This window comes from Sitodiplosis mosellana, unplaced genomic scaffold, assembly GCF_009176505.1.
Source record: "Sitodiplosis mosellana isolate CC-2019 unplaced genomic scaffold, AAFC_SMos_1.0 Smas_scaffold_6167, whole genome shotgun sequence".
Taxonomy (NCBI): domain Eukaryota; kingdom Metazoa; phylum Arthropoda; class Insecta; order Diptera; family Cecidomyiidae; genus Sitodiplosis; species Sitodiplosis mosellana.
This window is the reverse complement of record NW_022601408.1, coordinates 3,899,788-3,919,368: the sequence shown is the minus strand read 5'-3', so window position 1 is coordinate 3,919,368 and position 19,581 is coordinate 3,899,788. Positions and strand designations below refer to the sequence as shown.

General features: G+C 35.0%; 5 protein-coding genes across 8 annotated transcripts in view; 2 read left to right on the top strand and 3 right to left on the bottom strand.

The window, feature by feature from the left end:
- Positions 1-268: 268 nt before the first annotated feature.
- On the bottom strand, positions 269-2,080 carry LOC129575676 (uncharacterized). Of its 2 annotated transcripts, XM_055459589.1 has the most exons (6): positions 2,065-2,080; positions 1,777-1,916; positions 1,665-1,715; positions 1,304-1,571; positions 1,136-1,235; positions 269-1,069 (listed from the first exon to the last, which is right to left on the bottom strand). In XM_055459589.1, the coding sequence occupies exons 2-6, from the start codon at positions 1,787-1,789 to the stop codon at positions 977-979; spliced, it is 525 nt and encodes a 174-aa protein (XP_055315564.1). In that variant the 5' UTR covers positions 1,790-1,916; positions 2,065-2,080; the 3' UTR covers positions 269-976. The 2 variants fall into 2 exon arrangements, with proteins under 2 accessions (XP_055315564.1, XP_055315563.1); XM_055459588.1 differs by lacking the exon at positions 2,065-2,080 and having other exon boundaries at positions 1,777-2,008.
- Positions 2,081-2,208: 128 nt separating this feature from the next.
- LOC129575671 (staphylococcal nuclease domain-containing protein 1) lies at positions 2,209-9,035 on the top strand. The gene is made up of 10 exons (XM_055459581.1): positions 2,209-2,557; positions 4,294-4,415; positions 4,511-5,015; positions 5,115-5,361; positions 5,684-5,906; positions 5,977-6,177; positions 6,453-7,446; positions 7,888-8,069; positions 8,160-8,286; positions 8,611-9,035. Exons 1-10 carry the CDS (start codon positions 2,501-2,503, stop codon positions 8,713-8,715), a joined length of 2,763 nt encoding a protein of 920 aa, XP_055315556.1. The 5' UTR covers positions 2,209-2,500; the 3' UTR covers positions 8,716-9,035.
- A 553-nt stretch (positions 9,036-9,588) lies between these two features.
- Positions 9,589-18,640, bottom strand: LOC129575675 (ATP-dependent RNA helicase glh-1-like). 3 transcript variants are annotated; one of them, XM_055459585.1, is made up of 6 exons: positions 18,357-18,640; positions 15,855-16,008; positions 10,358-10,481; positions 10,111-10,295; positions 9,941-10,035; positions 9,589-9,870 (listed from the first exon to the last, which is right to left on the bottom strand). In XM_055459585.1, the coding sequence occupies exons 2-6, from the start codon at positions 15,973-15,975 to the stop codon at positions 9,730-9,732; spliced, it is 666 nt and encodes a 221-aa protein (XP_055315560.1). In that variant the 5' UTR covers positions 15,976-16,008; positions 18,357-18,640; the 3' UTR covers positions 9,589-9,729. The 3 variants fall into 3 exon arrangements, with proteins under 3 accessions (XP_055315560.1, XP_055315559.1, XP_055315562.1); XM_055459584.1 differs by lacking the exon at positions 18,357-18,640 and adding an exon at positions 16,198-16,351; XM_055459587.1 differs by lacking the exon at positions 18,357-18,640 and adding an exon at positions 16,198-16,351 and having other exon boundaries at positions 10,358-10,478.
- LOC129575674 (glutathione-specific gamma-glutamylcyclotransferase 1) lies at positions 12,469-14,747 on the top strand. Its single transcript, XM_055459583.1, has 2 exons — positions 12,469-12,624; positions 12,775-14,747. Exon 2 carries the CDS (start codon positions 13,331-13,333, stop codon positions 14,183-14,185), a length of 855 nt encoding a protein of 284 aa, XP_055315558.1. The 5' UTR covers positions 12,469-12,624; positions 12,775-13,330; the 3' UTR covers positions 14,186-14,747.
- A 115-nt stretch (positions 18,641-18,755) lies between the features above and the next one.
- LOC129575672 (ADP-ribosylation factor GTPase-activating protein 2) overlaps positions 18,756-19,581 on the bottom strand; it is a 3,444-nt gene continuing 2,618 nt past the window's right edge. The window contains exon 6 of the mRNA XM_055459582.1: positions 18,756-19,504. Coding sequence (XP_055315557.1) covers positions 19,362-19,504 — 143 coding nt within the window. The 3' untranslated portion in view covers positions 18,756-19,361. The remainder of the gene's footprint in view (positions 19,505-19,581) is intronic.

Sequence of the window (19,581 nt, the reverse complement as noted above, 5' to 3'; positions counted from 1 at the left end):
ACAAGTTCGCGCATGTTGTTTTAATACGGAACTTGTCAACTGAGTGGAATCATGCAAGTTCTCTGGTGAATGTAACAATTTCGTGCGCGTTTTTATCATTTTTTTACAAGTTTTCACGTAGTTAAATCCCCCTAGGTTATTCGATTGATTATCAATAGGAGGTTTTTTGTGCTATTACAGAGATTTTGGCTTAGACGCTATTTATCACAAAAAGAAGTTCAGCCACAGAAGAATTGAAATTAGAATAATTTGATAGTCGAATAAATTTATGATCCAACGTCAAAAAACATATTATTCTAAAAGAAATAATATAACAAATAAAATTTTAAATTGGCCTAAACTCTCTTTTACAGTTGTCTTACGTTGTTCGAAAACGATGTTTTTGCGAGCAAAAATAAGCACAGTCGAAGGTAATTTTGAAAATTTTGGGGGAAAGTCCTTAAAATAATAGATGTCAAGATATTCTCTTGTCCATTCGTGATCAAAATGGTACGTTTGAATGCTGTTCACCAAATGAAGAAATCTTAATCAATTTGTCAATCAAAATAATGCGTAAAACTGTGATACACCCCTGTGTGAACAGCGATTCATCTTAAAAATCAAGAAATCCGAATCAATTCAGAAACAATTTTTAAAATTTGCGCTACGCAAGATCAATTAGCCTCATCGTTTTGAATTACCTTCATATAAGCATAGGTTGCTATTTTTTCACATGAACACTTCAGCAGATAGGCGGTAAATCTCACAAATACTATTTATTTTCTCATTGATAAAGGCTACCGTTTCTTTATCTAATTTGATCAAATTGCTAAAATTTCAGAATTCCAATTAAAAAGCTAAAAATACAAATTTACTAATTGAAAACAATTCCAAAGACCCACTGAACTACATAGTGGACAAATTCAATAAATTTGCTGAACATTGTGATTTTAATCAAACTGTAAATTTGTAAAAAAAATATGCAGCTTGAATAATGTTATTTAAAAGTTTTTTCACATTTTGGCACAAGCTGTTCCAATTTCATCAAAATTCGGTCGATATCAATCGTGATGTTTTCTTTCAATTTTTGCTTGAAGGGAACAATAAAAAGATCGGTTAATGAAAATGGGCACTTTTATTTCTATTTGATTCTCACCTTCTTTTCAATGAATCCCTTAATTTGACAATCGGCATCACGTAACAATCGATCAATGTTTCCATAACACTTTTGCTCATTTTTCATACTATCGCCGAAGCTAAAACAGAAGAATACTCAATTTACAATTGATTCAATTTCGTTGTAATAATTTTTACTGAAACATACCTTTTAGCTTCTGCTAAATTACTTTTTGTCTTTATCAGCTGCTTTTCGATCTGTTCATTACATCCGAATGATTTCAGTATCGCAATCTTTTTGCCAATATTCTTTTCAGTGTTTGTACAATAGAAATCCGACAAAAATGATGAATCCATAGCATATAAACTGAGTTTTCTCTTGAACTCTGCATGTTCATCCAGATCTTTCTGCATATTTGGCGGCAAATCAATGTGTGGCAGTGAAAAATGTTTCAACAATGTGTCGTATTCGTTGCCTAAAAGTTAACAAATAATAAATTACTTTTTCTTTCTTTTGTTTCTGAGCTCAATTGAAGAATTCAATTTGAATCATGACATTTCCAACGTACATTGTTTACGCAAATTAGCCACTTTTCTCTTTAGTTCGTTGACATCACCACCTGAAAAGATTAATTTTTTTATTAATTTTAATAACTATTTTGTGTAGATGTATTTATTTACCATGTTTTTCCATTCTGGAAGCCAATTTTTTTGCGTTTAAAACCAAAATAAAATGAGTAAACAGTTGTTGGTCAATGATTTTGTCAGATTTAAAGCACTGAACCGAACTCTAACGATTAAAATGCACACTAAATGACAAACTGGAACGAAATCGAATGATTAAACGGGCATATGCTGTCGAATATTTAAGGCATATGGTGAAATCAAAATCAAATTCGATCAATCAAACTTCCATCTTACGCATGACTATGGCCATTGTACAGAAATTTCAATGAAATGTATACTTACAAATTATAACATATTTTGCACGAAATACAGAAAGAGAAATGCAAAAATAATGTCCAATCCAAACATGTAACAGATGTCGCTGGTAGTGCCGGCATTTGTGGCGAAAGTAAAAACCATCAAAATTTCCCACTTTTTTCTCTTTTCCTTTTTATGTGTGAATCCACTGAATGAAACGAAGGCATGTTGTTGTAAGAAGTCAATGCGATTTGCGTTCAGTGTGTAGTGACGTGCCGCTGTATTTCACTTTATATTCAGATCGTTCAGCTTAGACATTCTTTTTGAGTTCGTCGTGTCGGCATTAATATAATTAATGTGTTTTCGTTTAGTTTAGCACAAATATTTTTCAACTACGAAACGTGATACGAAATAAATACCAGCAATAATCGAAAGAATATCATCGAACAATTTGCTAATAAAATCCATTCCATAATAAATAATGAGCACTCCCGCCGCCGTAGTTCCAGTTGCTCTTAAAAAGGGCATTGTTAAACAGGTAAATTATCACATCCATTGCATTGATTGAATATGTTTTTTTTTTTTGTTCCGCCGTTCTGTTGGGTGATTCGATTTCTTTAACGGATAATCGGCTGAAGCTTTTTTTAAAATGTGCTGGCCCATTCATTTCCGCATCGTATTCATTACGATTTTGAATTGTCCGTGTAATTTACAATTTGGTTTTTTTTCTCATTTATAAAAATAAGGGAATCTTTTCCATATTAACTTTTCGTCTGTATCTTGATAGTGTAGATTCGTAGTGTGTGCGTGCTTGTGTATCATACTTTTGACGTGTTCACACATAATACACATAGAAAGGAAGGAGAGCGATTGGTTCAAATTTGAATGTGCCAACCTGGCATCTAAGACATTCCATTTTTTGTACGGAAAAAATATGTACGATATGCTTTATCTATAGATAATAATCGTATTTTCTGAATAGGAAAAAAAAAAAACCAAAAGCATCATCTATGATAATTTTTAATAAATATGAAATTTTATCGACAAATGTTATTCAATTTGTTTGTCCCGTTGGTGAAACCATATTTTTATAGAGACTATTTTACGGGCAAGCCCCCTCAAAGTGAATGAACTATGAACAGCACCAACTATCGAAATCTATGCAACTAATTAATCTATGTTAATGATTTCAAAAATCTCTAGTTTGCTTTCTTCTAAAACAAATCTACCTTTGCAACGTGTCACTTGGAACTGCAACCTAAATCTTGAAAGTATTTTGTTTCTTGAGTTTTGTCAATTTTTTTAACAGATAAAATTCATATTTCCAATCATCACAACAATCAAGATTGTGTGATTTGAAACAAAATTAAATTTTCATTCTGTATTTATTATCATTAGCGAGTTTTTAAATATGCTTAGTAAACACTGCGAACATAAATGTATTATTCAGCACAATTGAACCGAACTGCAGTGAAATGAATGCAAAACCAGCGGAGAATTTATCAATTGCCAGTCGATTCATAAATTCGATTCATGTAAATGAAGAAGTGATATGAATTGAAGATAGCAGACATTTTAGTTTGCCAAATGATCACATTTATATTTGACGTGAAACCAAAAGCATTTGATCGGATGTCTGCAGATTATTCGGGTGTGGAAAATCGATGCAGATAGCATTAAAATAGCATAAGATCGCATCAATGATGTGCAGGAGATATTTTATCTGTAGTCAAACACGTGTAATGCATAAATATTTATAGTTTTCATGATCCCCTTTTTGTCGCTTTACGTGCAATGCATGCCGTGATTGTATCTTCGGTTCAATGTATTTTATCAGACAAATTCATAACCTTTTTTTTTATTCCATTGAACCACAGTAGCACTACGCCATCTGTTGGACATATGTGTACGCACAGACAAACAGACACACATTGTGACATGAACGAATCGTAATGAAAAATATCCTCTTTACTCGCACAAATCATAACAGTTCAGTTTGTAGTGTATGTAGGTGAGTTGAACATAACCTCAACTTATCGAAAACCGGACGAATAGTGAAAAGTGCCAACAAGTAGAGTCAAAGTCAGAGTAAAGTAGATCATTTTACCATGTGCTTTCAACACACACGCAACAACGAATACATCAAACGTTGTGCTCGAAGTGCTGTGAACACGTTTTTTTCAGAAAAAAAAAAAAAAAAAAGATTTTGCATTCCACTTATAATCCAAAGCGTATGAATAATATATTTTTGGTGAATTTAAATTGATTTTGTAGGTATTATCAGGCGATAGCGTGATAATTCGAGGTTACCCAAAAGGTGGTCCACCACCAGAGAAACAAATCACTTTCTCGAATGTTTATGCACCAAAACTTGCTCGTCGTCCAGCTGGAGCAAAGTAAGTTAATACATACTAGTTTTTTTTTTTCTAAATAGAATTGGCGGTGATGAATTATTATTTTGTGGTTTTTTTTTTTCAAAACAATTTATTAGCGATGAATCAAAAGACGAACCATGGGCTTGGGAAGCACGTGAATTTTTGCGCTCTAAATTGATTGGCGAAGAGGTATACTTCTATAGTGAACGCCCACCAAACGCTAACCGCGACTATGGTGTGATTTACTTGGGAAGTGATTCATCCACCGCTACAAATGTAACGGAACTTTTGGTGCAAGAGGGTTTGGTATCGGTACGCAAAGATAATGCTCGTACACCATCACCGGAATTGCAACGATTGCTCGATTTCGAAGAAGCTGCTAAAGCAGCTGGCAAGAATAAATGGGGCAGTCAATCGTCAGCCGATCATGTTCGTAATATCAAATGGACACAAGAAAACCAACGAAACTTTGTCGATCAATTGGCTGGAAAGCCAGTTAACGCAATCATCGAACACGTTCGAGATGGTTCAACCGTGCGCGCATTCTTGGTACCACACCCAGATTACCATAGCTTAGTCCCAGACTTCCAATACATAACGTTGATGATTTCCGGCATCAGAGTAAGTTTTTCTTTCTACCTACATAAACTGACATACAAAAATTCCAACGATTTCTACTGAATAAATAAACTAATCACGTGTTCAATTTGTTAAATTTAGTGTCCGGGATTTAAATTGGATGCTGAGGGTAAACCCGACCACAGCGTCGTTGTTGATTACGCTGAAGAGGCAAGATACTTTGTCGAATCACGCTTGTTGCAACGTGAAGTTAAAATTGTCTTGGAATCGGTTAACAATACCAACTTTGTGGGTTCGATTCTCTTCCCCAAGGGAAATATCGCCGAAGCCCTCTTGCGCGAAGGTTTTGCCAAATGCGTCGACTGGAGCATGGCTTTTATGAGATCAGGTAAATGTTCATATCTAATGTAGCACTTGTTTCCATCATGCTCAGCATTATTCATGCAACGAGAACTTTTCGTTATTTTGAAAAGTGCTCATTTTTTAATATAATGCGAAATCAATTAAGGATCTAACGTATTATTGTATATATTTGCAGTTGTATGATTTCACCCCTTGAACATTGTTCTCAATGTTGAACAGCTATTCAGTTCGTTAGAGAATTGCATAGTTTGTGTCACTAACAAATAAATTGTATTTATTTATCTTTTCAATTCATTGCACTTGATTGGTATTCTACTCGTTGTTTTTAAATTGTATGAATTCTTTAGGCGCCGATAAACTTCGAGCTGCCGAGCGTCAGGCGAAAGAAAAGAGATTGAGATTGTGGAAAGAATATCAATCGAATGCTCAGAATTTCACCGGCAAAGAGAAAGACTTCACTGGCACTGTTGTTGAAGTTTACAATGGTGATGCCGTCAGTGTGAAAACACAAAGTGGCGCTATCAAAAAAGTATTTTTCTCTAGCATTCGCCCACCACGAGAAGCTGGCCGGTAAGTAGAATTGAAACTGACATTTTCGAGCGTATGGAATATTTGGAGATTAAATCTTTTTATATTCTAGTGCTGCCGATGATGAAGGTAAACTTCCACCAAGACCGAAAAACTTCCGTCCAATCTACGACATCCCATTCATGTATGAATGCCGCGAATTCCTGCGCAAAAAGTTGATTGGAAAGAAAATTCAATGCAACCTCGACTATATTTCACCTGCACGCGACAACTTCCCAGAGAAATACTGCTATACCGTTTCAATCGGAGGACAGTAAGTGCAAGCATCTGATTCTCTTTTGCATTGGTTACCTTTTTGTCTCACACCAATTTTGAAATAAATTTGGAAAATCTGTGTATTCTGAAGTTGACAATTGATGTGAAAGAGAAATTATTCGTTATAATTTGGTTTACATGGCGGAATTCTGTGCTGAATCAGTGTACTAACGACACAAATCCATATTTTCTTAAAAATTATTTATGAATTTGGTCAATTGTATGAAAGTTCTCATTGGTCATTGGTTGTCGCATTTTTTTTTTTTCGTATAGAAATATTGCTGAATTGTTGGTTGGAAAGGGTTTGGCAACTGTTGTTCGATACCGTCAAGATGATGACCAACGTTCATCACGTTACGATGAACTCTTGACTGCCGAAGCTCAAGCCATTAAATCTAATAAGGGAGTGCACGGCAAGAAAGACGCAACCCCAATGCGCATCAACGATTTGACCGTTGATCATTCACGCATCAGACAACAATATTTACCGTCATGGCAACGTGCCCTCCGTACCGAAGCCATTGTTGAGTTTATTGCCAGTGGATCCCGCTTCCGTTTGTTTTTGCCAAAGGACAGTTGCTTGGTTACATTTTTGCTTGCCGGCATCTCTTGTCCACGTTCATCAAGACCCGCCGTCGGTGGCGCACCAGCCCAAGAAGGTGAACCATTCGGTGACGAGGCTCTTAGCTTTGTTCGTGAAAAAATCCTGCAACGAGATGTTAGTGTGCACATTGACACCACTGACAAGGCTGCCACCAGCGTCATTGGTTGGCTTTGGACCGACAACAATATCAACCTGTCTGTTGCGTTAGTAGAAGAAGGTTTGGCCACTGTTCACTTCAGCGCCGAAAAAACCGAATACTACCGTGCATTGAAAACGGCCGAAGACAGCGCCAAAGCTGCCAAGAAGAAGATTTGGGCAAACTACGTTGAAGAAGTTAAGGAAGAAGAAGTGAAAGAAGAGGATAAGGATGAAAAAGTTGGCGAGCGTAAAGTCAATCATGAGAAGGTTGTTGTGACCGAAGTTACACCTGAACTCCACTTCTTTGCACAACATACCGATCAAGGTGCCAAATTGGAAACGCTCATGTCCAAGCTTCGCAAAGAGTTCCAAGAATCGCCCCCACTTTCTGGCGCATTCACTCCAAAACGCAACGATCTGTGTGCCGCTCAATTCTCTGAAGACAACGAATGGTACCGGGCCAAGGTTGAAAAGGTCCAAGGTCAAAATGCCACCATCCTATATGTTGACTACGGCAACAAAGAGGTAAGAACCATTGGATAGACTAAAATTTCCTACATTTGCAAGTTCCTTAGATCCATTTTCGTTTCAAAGAAAATGCTTGAGTCATAAACTTGCAACATTAACCGCATTCGAATCCAATCAGTATTTCTTTTGATGAAAAAATATTCAATACAAACATATCTGTTTGTCTTAAAACTTCAGCAACACAATGTCTGCGAAAATCTTATAAAATCGAATATCGTTGCATCTGTGCCGACTGGTTCACAATATTTTTTTGTGAATTCAAAAGTACAACCGCATCTGAAAATTCGGTTTAGAGTTTGGAACAGATGTTGCTTTGGGAATACCTTTTTCTTCAATAAAAAATGATTTGTTTCGTACACATTCCCCTCCGATTTAACTTTAATTGAATGATAAACTATTTGCGCTTCTCTGACTTGAAATATTGAATTCAAATTTCAGACCGTTCCAACGTCTCGTCTAGCTTCGCTTCCACCCGCCTTCATCAGTGACAAGCCATATGCTCATTATTATGGTTTAGCACTTTGCCTTCTCCCGCCCGAAGAAGATGACAAAATCGAAGCAGCCAAGAACTTCGCTCAAGATGCTCTCAACCGCGATCTATTACTTAACGTTGAATACAAGTATGAGACGCAATCAAATTTGAACCAAACAAATCCGGGCTTAATTGTAGTCGTCTTTACTAAGGAAAAATAATGTTGAAATATTTTCAGGATAAATGGTCAGCCATTTGCATCACTTACAGACCCCGCAGCAACAAACGCTGATATTGGCAAGGCTTTGGTTGCCGACGGAATTCTTTTAGTGGAGAAACGTCGTGAACGCAAACTCGCCAAATTGGTAATTTTTTAAATTATTTTTCAAGAATAAAACTTGAATTTTCCACATTTGCAAATGTGATGAGTTGAGAAAAAAAAATCATAGGGCGAAACTAGAGTCGCTGGTTACGGGTTGTGGTAAATTCACGCTCCTGTGTCAGTGCTTTTAACGTTTCGTAGAATAACTTTTGCTGATGGCTTTCGTTAATCGGAATTTAGATTTGCGCTACGTAATTCAGCAAGAACAAACTCTAATTTTAAGCAAATTCGATTTTTTTTTTCATTATAATTTATTGAAATTGAAAAAGAAGAGCATATAATATAAATGAGGCAATTATTATTTCAGGTCGAGGAATATGTTGCTGCTGAAGCATTGGCCCGAAAAGATCACTTGGGTGTGTGGGAATATGGTGACATTACGGAAGATCCAAAAGAGTTCGGACGCAATTAAGCAATTCTTTCACTCAAACTCAAAACTTAAGAAGCAAACACCCTGCGTGCATTATTGAAACAAGTAAAAAACAACAACAACCACAACCACAACCATCGGCCACTCATTTTATTGGGAACATAAAGGAATTTGAATACGAAAGACAGAAGCGAGACACCAAGAGCAAAATTAAAGGAAACTATTTATCACATTGAATCAGTTTTTATATATATGAATGTATTGTAATTTTTTATGTATTTGGTAATAATGAACGGAATGGAAGAATAACGGGCAACAACGATATTGTCACTATTAAGAATAAACAGAAAAAAAAAAATAAATTTTCCACACTATTTTATTATTTATTCAATGGGCTCCCGATAGCTCGAGATAAAACGCAATTTATTTTTTCTACAAAGAATTTGACACAGACACAGAACAGACACAAATAGTAAAAAAGAGAAAAATATTAAGGATAAAAAAGAAACGAAAAAAATATCATAAAGAGCCAAAATATATGTTATGTGGCTAGAAGACGAGAAATACTTTTATTCTCGACAAAGTCAATCAAAAGAAGGAGAGAACAATTTAATTCAAAAACCAAACAGAAAATGCATTCTAATGAGATAATTCTTTTTATATGAAAGTGGAAACATTTCGCCGAAAAATTTGTTAAATAAATGTCAGAAATTCACTATTTTCAGATTATTAATGAAATGTGTCGCAAAATGTGGTAACATTTCAATCTTTAACCTGATATCAATCTAAAAGTAGAAAATTTTTGGCAAAATCATTTTTGGAAATTTTTTCTCCATTTTTCTGGTTCTTGTCTGTTGATGAGAAAAGCTGAAACATAAATAAAACATTGTTCTTCCTCAGATAAAACAAAACAAATTGTTTCGACTTGAAATTGTTTAAGTATTCAAAATTTATTCAATTGTTCACTTTTTAGTGAAAATTTATTTGTTCGGTTTTCCTTTTTTGTTCCAAATTTCAATTTGGGTATTTTGGAAGTATATTCAATTGATTTTTTTTTCAACCACTGAAAGCTACTGAGCTTCCTTGGCTATGTGCTGGATTTCCGTTTGTATTACTGAATCCGTTGTTGTAGCTGATGCTCAACGTTTGTCCATTCGGCAAATTATACGTCTGCCCACCTGAATTCGCGTTGCTTCCCTAATGATCAAGGAATATTTAAAAATGATGACAATATGACAAAACACTCATTATTATCGATCGAATTTACCGAAAATCCACCATATGGCGATGAGTTTGACGTATCTGTGTGTGCATTGGTTGCTGTTGCTCCGAAGGAACCAGTAGGACCATTGGTTTGAAAGGCTGTGAAAATTAAGATTGTAAGCGATTTTTTCTGGGGTGGAATTCCTTTCTCAACTTTTGGTGAATAGAGCTTACCTTGTGCACCAGCTAAAGCGTTAGCATTCCCAAAACCAGCGGGACCAGCACCCTGACTATGCGAATTTGATTGAGCGGTTGATTGAGAGCTGTCGTAATTTGGTTGTTGGAATCCAGGTCCACCAAATCCAGATCCACCAAATCCAGATCCACCAAATCCAGGTCCACCAAATTGACGCTTAGCTCTGAAGTTATTTAGATTTATCTTTGAAATAACATTTTGCCGAAAATAAGTTGAAGGGTTTACCTGACCAATGACGAATCTGATACAAGGTAATAGATCGCATCGCGAATCTTGCGGGACTTGATTTGAGATTGTGGATTAACAGTTAAACTTGATTCCACAATAACTTCTTCAGCAAAGTTTTCTTCTGTATGGAAATTCAAAAAATTGATTATACAGCAAAATGCAAAGTAACAATTCCATCAAAGATTGATGTTGTTGTTATTTTGGTGGTTAGAACAATGCAACTCGTAAAACAATCAAATTTTTAAATGTAATAATTTGTCGAATTTCAGTTTGTCCAGCCAGTTAGCTGTAGAACGATTGAAAATTTGCAAAAGTAAACGATTTCGAAATGGTTGTGTTGAAATCAAAAACTGTTTTTTTTTTCTCAAATTTGACGTAACCCTCCAAAAACGTACGAATTATAACTTTTTTCCATGTTCCTCTGATATTCAAAATTTTTACACCACCGATCAAATTACGTGACAGTAATCATTTTATTAAGTTATGTTCATGAACATTATGCGCAAATATAATTTCGGAACCGAATTGAATTTGCCACCTAACTCACTCAATTTCCATCACAAACCATTTCGAAAGTTCAATTCAATAACATCTATATAACATACATTCTTTAATTGGATATAATGAGAAACATAAACGTGTTTCGATTTAATGAAACTGTTATATCCGGCTACGCATGGTTATATATATATATATATATAAAAAATGTCATTTAAATGGTATTACACGCTGCAATGTCTTCATTCCAGCGCAATCAATATGTCTCTTATATCGTACTCTTCGATTCAATTTTATCGAATCTATACGATCACGACTGTATCAGGTGACTAAATGTACAAACACCTCATTTCAGTGAATTAATATTATTTTCAGTGAATATCATAATGACTTTGATCCAATTTATCCATGCATTTATTATCAATGGGTTAACCGTCAGATCGCCTAAATATCGAACATAGTCTAGTCTGAATTGATTGCAGTCAGTGAATGAACCAATCACATTGATATAGTGTCATCGATACCAACGTATTATTTAAAATATTTTCAAAATAAAAACAAAAAGAGGTGTTTCTTCCCCTTCGAATAGCCTTTAGACCATTTATTCTTAAATTATTCCGTTTGTTGTTAACGATTTTTGTCTTGTCAAGACAAAGAGCATCATTCTGCCGGATTTGTTTACAATTCAAGGAATTGTTCATATTTAGCTCGGAAACAGCTGAAATTTAAATGTACGTTTTCCACTTGCACCTGTTCATTGTTTCGCTAAACACCGAGCGAGGTAAATACATGCAGCAAACACCCTGAACAAGGTGAATATAGTACGCACGTGTTATACTACACAGCACACTAGTAAACAAGATACAGCATAGAGCCAATGCAAAATGTCATTGTAACAAAAGATTGCATCATCATTTGTTGAACATGAGGTTGCTATAGTTTCTGTGACGTGTATTTGTACGAATCCTGAACTGTACATCTATATATCCTAGCAAATGGACATGATTCGATTACGAATTTGTGAAAATATGTGCCAAGTTCAACAATTAGACGATTTTGAAACGTTTACATTTGAGAATTTAATCGAACCAATACAACCCAATAAAACTTGATTCATCATATGAGTGACTGATTAAGATGTCTATCATATACTTACTACACGAATCATTTACAAGCACATTTACAACGATATACGAATGGAATTAACTATTCTGAATGAATTAAATGTAAACAAAATATGAGACTTGCATTAAATTCAAAGGGATTTTTGTCTGGCCGAATAACAGTCTGACGTTCTGGATGCCGTACGAGCAGTATATTCAAAAGTAATTAGACAAATTTTAATATATTAGTGAAAACATGTCTGTTTTACAATGAAAAAAAAAAAAAAAAAAATATGCCGAGCAGTAAGATAATGTGCGAAGCGTAAACGTCACAAAATCCATCATTCATAAAATAGTGTTGACAGGCCGATGGGCTATGCGATTGTGTTAGTCGATTCGTGTACACAATGCGCATATGCGAACTTTTTATTTACAGCTGGTTGGTGTTACTTCTCGGTTTCTTTTCTTTTTTCTGCTAAAATGAGTCTGAATGCGAATGTTTGAGTCAGTTGGTTGTGAGTGTGTGTAATTCGGTACGTAGCAATAGTCAGTCATCGTGGGTTTGATGATGTTATTTTCTCTGACTGTGAATATCGCACACATTTACCAAAGGAAAGATTTAACATACAGACGCCTTTTTCATTCTCTCTCACTAGCAATGTGGTAATTCAGTAAATGTTGTTAAATAGAAGTATAAATTTTTCAAATCCGTTTCGTTTTTTTTCGTTAATTTTCGTCATTTTCCGTAACGATAAGTTTTTTTTTTTTTTCAAAAATAACTTTTTCGCGTCTTTTGCATTTTGTTTCGAACAGATTTTCCCAATGGCTTAGTTGAACTTTTGAAATTGTGTGTTATTGAAGCGAGCCAGTAAATGGCATTCGAGCTGCTGGACTGCTAAGATTTTGCTGACATTCGGAATTGTTTTATTTTTTTATTTTTTTTTTTTTCACATTGAACCATCATAATTATACATATATTTTCGAGATTTTATTTCACATCGATTCCTGACAGTTACAGTTTTTTTTTTTCTGGGAATTAACACAAAACAATTTTGGCAATGTATTAGTTAATTTCGGTGAAATGCGCCAGAAGTACAGGACCATACTCTCATTTACAACAGTAGCAGCAGTAGTAATAAATAAAACAACAAGTTCATATACATTATAGCACAAATAATGAAATCACTTTCACTCCATCGATCTTGAATTTGATTCTATAACCAGTCAATAAGTTGAATCGACAAGAAAAAGAGAGTGTATGCGTTCTGTACGGTGAATTTTTACGACACCCAATTAAACCTTGTTATCATTTGAATTCGACACAGTCCGATAGTCCTAAACAAATTGCAGCAATATTCACTGTTTAACCATGGAGGAACGTTTACACAATCGACGACGACAACAACAAAACCAACACGTAAACGGCTTTCGTTTATACGTCGATCAAAATCATGATGAAATCCGAGACGAAGAAGAAGGCAATGGTAGTGATGATAGTGCCAGTGGCGATTCAAATGAATCAACGTCTGAGTTGTGGGTTTTTGGATACGGATCTTTGTGTTGGTTTCCAGGATTTGAATACACAAAATGTGTGACCGGTTATATTCGTGGATATGTTCGACGTTTTTGGCAAGGCAACACCACGCATCGCGGCACCAAAGAGAAACCAGGCCGTGTTGTAACATTAGTCAAAGAAACCGACGGTATCACATGGGGCTGTGCCTATAAGATTACGGGTTCGACGGCGCTTAACTACTTGAAACAGCGTGAATGCACACTCGGCGGCTACACAACGTTATATTCGAAATTTTATCCAAGGGTTGCGGCCGATGACATGGAATTATGTGGTGAAGCATTTCCAACGCTTCTGTATATTGCCACCGAGAAGAACAGCCTTTGGATGGGCGACACACCGTTACCGATCATCGCTCAGGAAATTGCCGACAGTCAAGGAGCATCTGGACACAATGTGGAATATTTAATTCGACTCGCGAATTTTATGCGCGAAGAGCTAAAAGGTGTTGTTGTTGATGACGAGCATTTATTCCAATTAGAACAAATTGTGCGAGATATTTTGGCCGAACGAAAAATTTGTGTATACAGTCTGATGGGTCGGCAACCAGAACGAATTGAACGTGATTCGCATGAGGAAATCCGAAGACCGACAACATTTGAATTTAGTTCACGTGTGCCAGACAAAAAATTGCGTTGTCTCAACATTTAAGACTGTCCATAGGCAAATCAACAAAGAAAATCCATTTCCGCAAGAGCATATAGTATGCACGCATCAACAAATGTCTACCAACCAAAATCGATGTTGTTGTTGTTGTTTTTTTTTTTTTAAATCGCAACGAATATTATAAATCAGATTGTAAAAAAAGTAAACAAAAGGCAACAAAATTGTAAGATATTTAAATGATAATAAGCGTTAAATTGCGAATAAAAGAAATCGAATTAAATTGTTGTGATTCATAGTTTTTCTACGACAAGACGACGTTATGAAAATGAGAAAATTCCTATTAATTGTAAAAAAGAGATTTAAGATTAAGTTAAATGAAAAAAAAAAAGAACGAAACAAACCCACTGTTACATTATGATTTTTCTGTTACTCGATGATTTCATGGGATTTTTTCTATTCAAATGTTCATTATAGCCGATGATTTTGGTTGCATTAGCTAACATTTGGAACAAAAATCAAGTTTTGTTTTTTGTAAAAAAAATGTATTGTTGAATTTGATTAAAGGCTCCGTCAACATGATTTATTATCGTACCCAGAGAAAAAGAAACCTTGATTGTTTTTTTTTTCACCCCCTCCCACAAGATTTTCATTTTGAAAGATTCGTTTAGCAGTAGAAAAGAGTTGAAACCAGTAGAATTTGTATATTTGCTGGATTCGAAACTAATTTGAAGTTTTTTTTGGGCGAAATTTTGCCATTTGACGTTAGTACAGCTGATTAACGTCGGAGGTGGTGTTTGTTTGAACCTTTTTTTTGCCAACTGAAGCCGTTTATTTACAGAACGATCAGGGGAAAAACACGTGCGATAACTTTTTTCAAGAATCACAGCGAATAAAGAAGAGACGAATAACAGAATTGGCACCTCAGCCAAAATATTTACAGCGTCACAAGTTATTTCAAATTTCTGTCCATTTTATTAAACGTGTGGTGTTTGAGATGTGTTCATTTCGAGCGGCAAATTTGTATTCAGATGCTTCTCTCCTTCTGTGTGAGTCATGTCAATCAGGCGACAACAATAACGGCAACAACAGCAGCATTAGTGAGAACCGTTTTTCTGCTTTCGTTTGCGAGTGTTGGGAAAGTAAAAGCTAAAATGCAATTTAAAATCGAACTCTTTCCGCATTACGCCGAACAATCAATCGAATGAACAAGTATGTTTGTACTGCGCAGTATGTTTAACCTTACAATTTCAAAAAAATTTAACAAATAAACAACGAATTTAATAAATAAACTAAAGACGACACTAAAAGTCCACAGAAAAACTGGATAGTTAAAAAACAAGTACCACGTGAAGCGCAAATGCATTTGCAAACACCGACAAAATAACAAACGGCAAATCACTTTCATTCAGTAAAGAAGAAGAAGAGAAAATAGACCAAAAGCACATTTTTTATGGATCTCAACAGGCGAATACCGTATCTCAAACGTAATCGCCGACCATGCAGTGCAACAAATGGACTTTGAACTAATCGCATTGACTGCGTTATTTGGTCGCAAAATAAGACGATTTTATTTGTAATAAAGACACTTGAAAAGTTATTAATATCACACCCGCTTCTGATATATGTACACATGTGTTCAGTGTGAAATATAAACGGTTTTTTTTTTTCAAACATTTAAATAGATTGAAACAAAACAACTGAAATAACTACTTACGGCTATTTGGTGCTGGCTTATTGTTGATTTGATTGTTAGCAGCATCATTGCGTTGCGCTTGACTTTGAACTGAGATGGTCAATAGAATAGCTATACACAGCCAACTCGAAGTGAAGCGCATTATTTATATGGATTTTTGTTTCAAGCCCTTTACCTATTGACAAACCCAAATTTTAAACTATCAAACAGACTTGAATGGAATGAAACGGACGATGACTACGTTCAAAATCCATTGCGTTGGCTATTGAACAAAACTTTTATAACATTGACTTGTGGAGCCAATCACCATATTTGTTTGACAACATCTGAACAACGAAAAATGCCCAAACATTCATACATTTACCTGGAATTTTGATCACACAAAACAATTTCAACTCATAAAAATCAATAAACCAGCTCTGGCGGTTTCTGTTTAATCAAATTATTATCGAAAACTTGTCTTCGTCCAGCGGATGGCAACCAAACACTAATTGCGTTTGAACACAGAAAAATCCGAGAACTGGATGTCAAAACAGAAAAAAGCCGCTCAATGGACTTGGAGATTTGGAGACAAATTATATATATATATATATATACATATAATATCATGGCAATATGTTATGGTTGTGTGGATTTAGTGCAAACTTGAATGACAAAGCAATCATCAAAATGTGCTTTCAACACAACTATCCAGAGTGTGTTATGAGCTGATATCAGTTGCTGAGCTCAGCTGCTGATGAGTATGCGTTGCGTTTTTTTTTTAATGCATTTGCAGTATAAAAATATGGAATCGAACAAGGTGTCATCTTATCCGAGCCATTGACTTCCACATTTTTAAACTGCAAATGCATTAAAACAACGCAACACATACTCGTCAGTAGCTGAGCTCAGCAACTGAAGTCAGTTAGTGTTGCTGACATCAGATCATAACATGCTCTGCAGCTATCGCACCACCGATACCTGATATACTTCTATGGACACAAGATGAAAAAAGCATAATCAACCGACGCATATTTTAAAGTTGTTCGACATCGATTCCCATTTAAAAACGAAAAAACAACAATAAAAAAAAAAACAGTAATAGCAGCGATGGCGCGGCAACAACAACAACGACAACGGGAACTGGTTTCGACTTTCATTAACAATTTTTTTTTCCTTATTACCATTCTTCTGATTGCATGAATATTCGTAGGGTGGATATGAGTAATGGAGAATTTCTTCCTTTTGCCATTTTATGAACAATTATCGTGATACAATACGAGCATTGCAATTGCTCAAAAATATACAGGTTTCTCTGCACAATATGTGTCTTATCCCAAATAACTGATCATATGCTAATTCCAAGTGAAAGGTACGCGAATTTAATCTCTGTTTTTCAGAAGGCGAATTGAAAAAGCAACCGTAACGGACAAGAATCAACGTTCTTAATAATGATACGATAAATTATGCAGAAAAAAACATAAACCAGACAAAGATTATTAATTCAATACCTATCCATCATGATAACTACTGTTGGTAGTGCCTTCTAAAACTTCGGCATAATGTATTTTGTAAAAATAAAAACCGCACCAAATCATGATGCTTTTGACGTCGCAATTCAGAAGTAGCGTTCATTTTATCGCTTCTTTGACCTAATTTGCTTATAACATACAATGTATATATTTCATACGCTTCTTTCGATTCTTCTCGCAAACATTATGGAATCGAAAATTCGCTCTAAATTGATTCGGCGGTCTTTTTCCCTTTGTGATAATGTGTGTGTAATCCTCAATTCTCATTAGATCATCGATATCTTGTGTAGGAATATTTTTTCTGAATTGATATTTCAGCTCGATGAAAAAAAAAAAAAACAGATTTTCGAACAATTAGCCAATCTGTAGTTGATTAAAGTGTCATTTGAAATGAAAACAAAGAAAAAATAAAAATGCCGACTCAAGGTAATTTTAATCAGGAACATTTTTTTTTTTGCACGCCCTTTAATTGAGCGAAACATTGAACTCGATCACAAATGTCTGCGAAGAAATTGCGAAGAAATTTTCTTAAATTTCAATCATACATCGTCGTGTACTGCGGTAGCGGGAAAGAGACATTCGCTAAAATCGAAAAAAAATAGCCAAGAAAGTATATAAGTGGCAGAACATGCACACTTATGATGATAATAATAATACTAAAGTCGAGCGTAGAGCAATTACCCAATGAGGAAAGTTCAATTGAATTTAATCGACACGTTCTATACAATAAGATATATGTGTATAAGAGCGTGCTTGTTTGTTCGTATAGATAATATTTTTGAAAATTTCCAACATGCATTGTCTTTTTTGCAGTCGTTGTTGTCGTCGTTGTCCTTGACGATAACAGCAAACTGTGTTTTTGAAAAAATGAAAAAATAAAAAAATAAAAAAAACAGAATGCGAAACACACGGGGACAAAAGCAAACTCATCGCTAATCGACAAAAAAAACACACTGCTTGCTATGAAATGTATTCGTATTTGCAATTTATATTTTCGCTGCAAAATGCTTACCAATAGGTTGCTTGCAAGATAAGTGTAAGTTTCCTTTCTTTCTTTTTTGATTGAGTTAATATGTTGTTGTCGTTAGATTGAGCTGAAACCTTTTTCCTGCTTCACTTTTATTAATCAAAATAGCACATATTAATATTTTATTGCCTTAAATTGGCTTCTTTTTGAGTTTTTTTTTCTCTTTTCACTCCACGTCTCAATCCTTTTTTTTTCGACTGCGATAAAAACTGCGCATTATCGTTGGTGAACACAGAATTTTCGAAAAATACGAGATGGTGTCGGTTATTTTTAACCATTTTCTCCTTCGCCAGTTAGTTCAATCTCAGTTTATAGCCGAGTAGAGAAAATAAATTCCACATAACTGTCAGTATGTATGATGGGAGATCAAAACCAAAATGCGCATTTGTTTGCTTCGTTGACTTCTTCATTTTATTCATTGAAATTAGCTTGGAGTTTTATACAGGGTGGGCCAGAACAAGTGTGAGTTTTTCTTTTCAAATGTAAACCACACATTTTTCAATATAATCAATTACTTATTTTTGTATTTGGTGGATGTGGTCAGAATTTTTACCATCTTTTTGACTGACTATTTAAATACGTTTTTGCATTGAATTTTATATATTGCTATAGCATCTACCAAACTCAATTATGTTTAAAAAATGTAAATTCCATAAACCAAAAATAAAACCGACAGTTATTTTGGTCCGCCCTGTATGTATATATATCAATCTCTTCTAAATTTAAATTTTGGAAAAATTATCAAAAGGGAAGGAGGAAGAAAAAGGAACAAAAACAACATTTTCCAAAATTGAAAACAATAATTCCGAAAAGATTTTGTAGTATAGAATGATTGTGAGTGGGGAAAAAATGAAGTATAGATTTGCCTTAGATTATGTTCGTCGTTGATATTTGTTGTGTTTATGTCACTCCTATCGCTGAAAAACTATAATTCATTTCTTGCTAAAATCCATATCACTATACTAGGTATAATTCATCGGTTGTTGCCAATTAACCGCCATATTTGTCTTGCAATGAAGACATCATACCGCTGAAAGTTGAGCTCAAACGCCCAGCAACCTTTGTAACCCCGTTGCGAACACTTTCACGTACATCTTCTAAATCCGGACCGCTGTAATGAATATCACTCAGACCTGTATGAAAGAGAGAGAGAGAGAGAGAGAGAGAGAGAGAGAGAGAGAGAGAGAGAGAGAGAGAGAGAGAGAGAGAG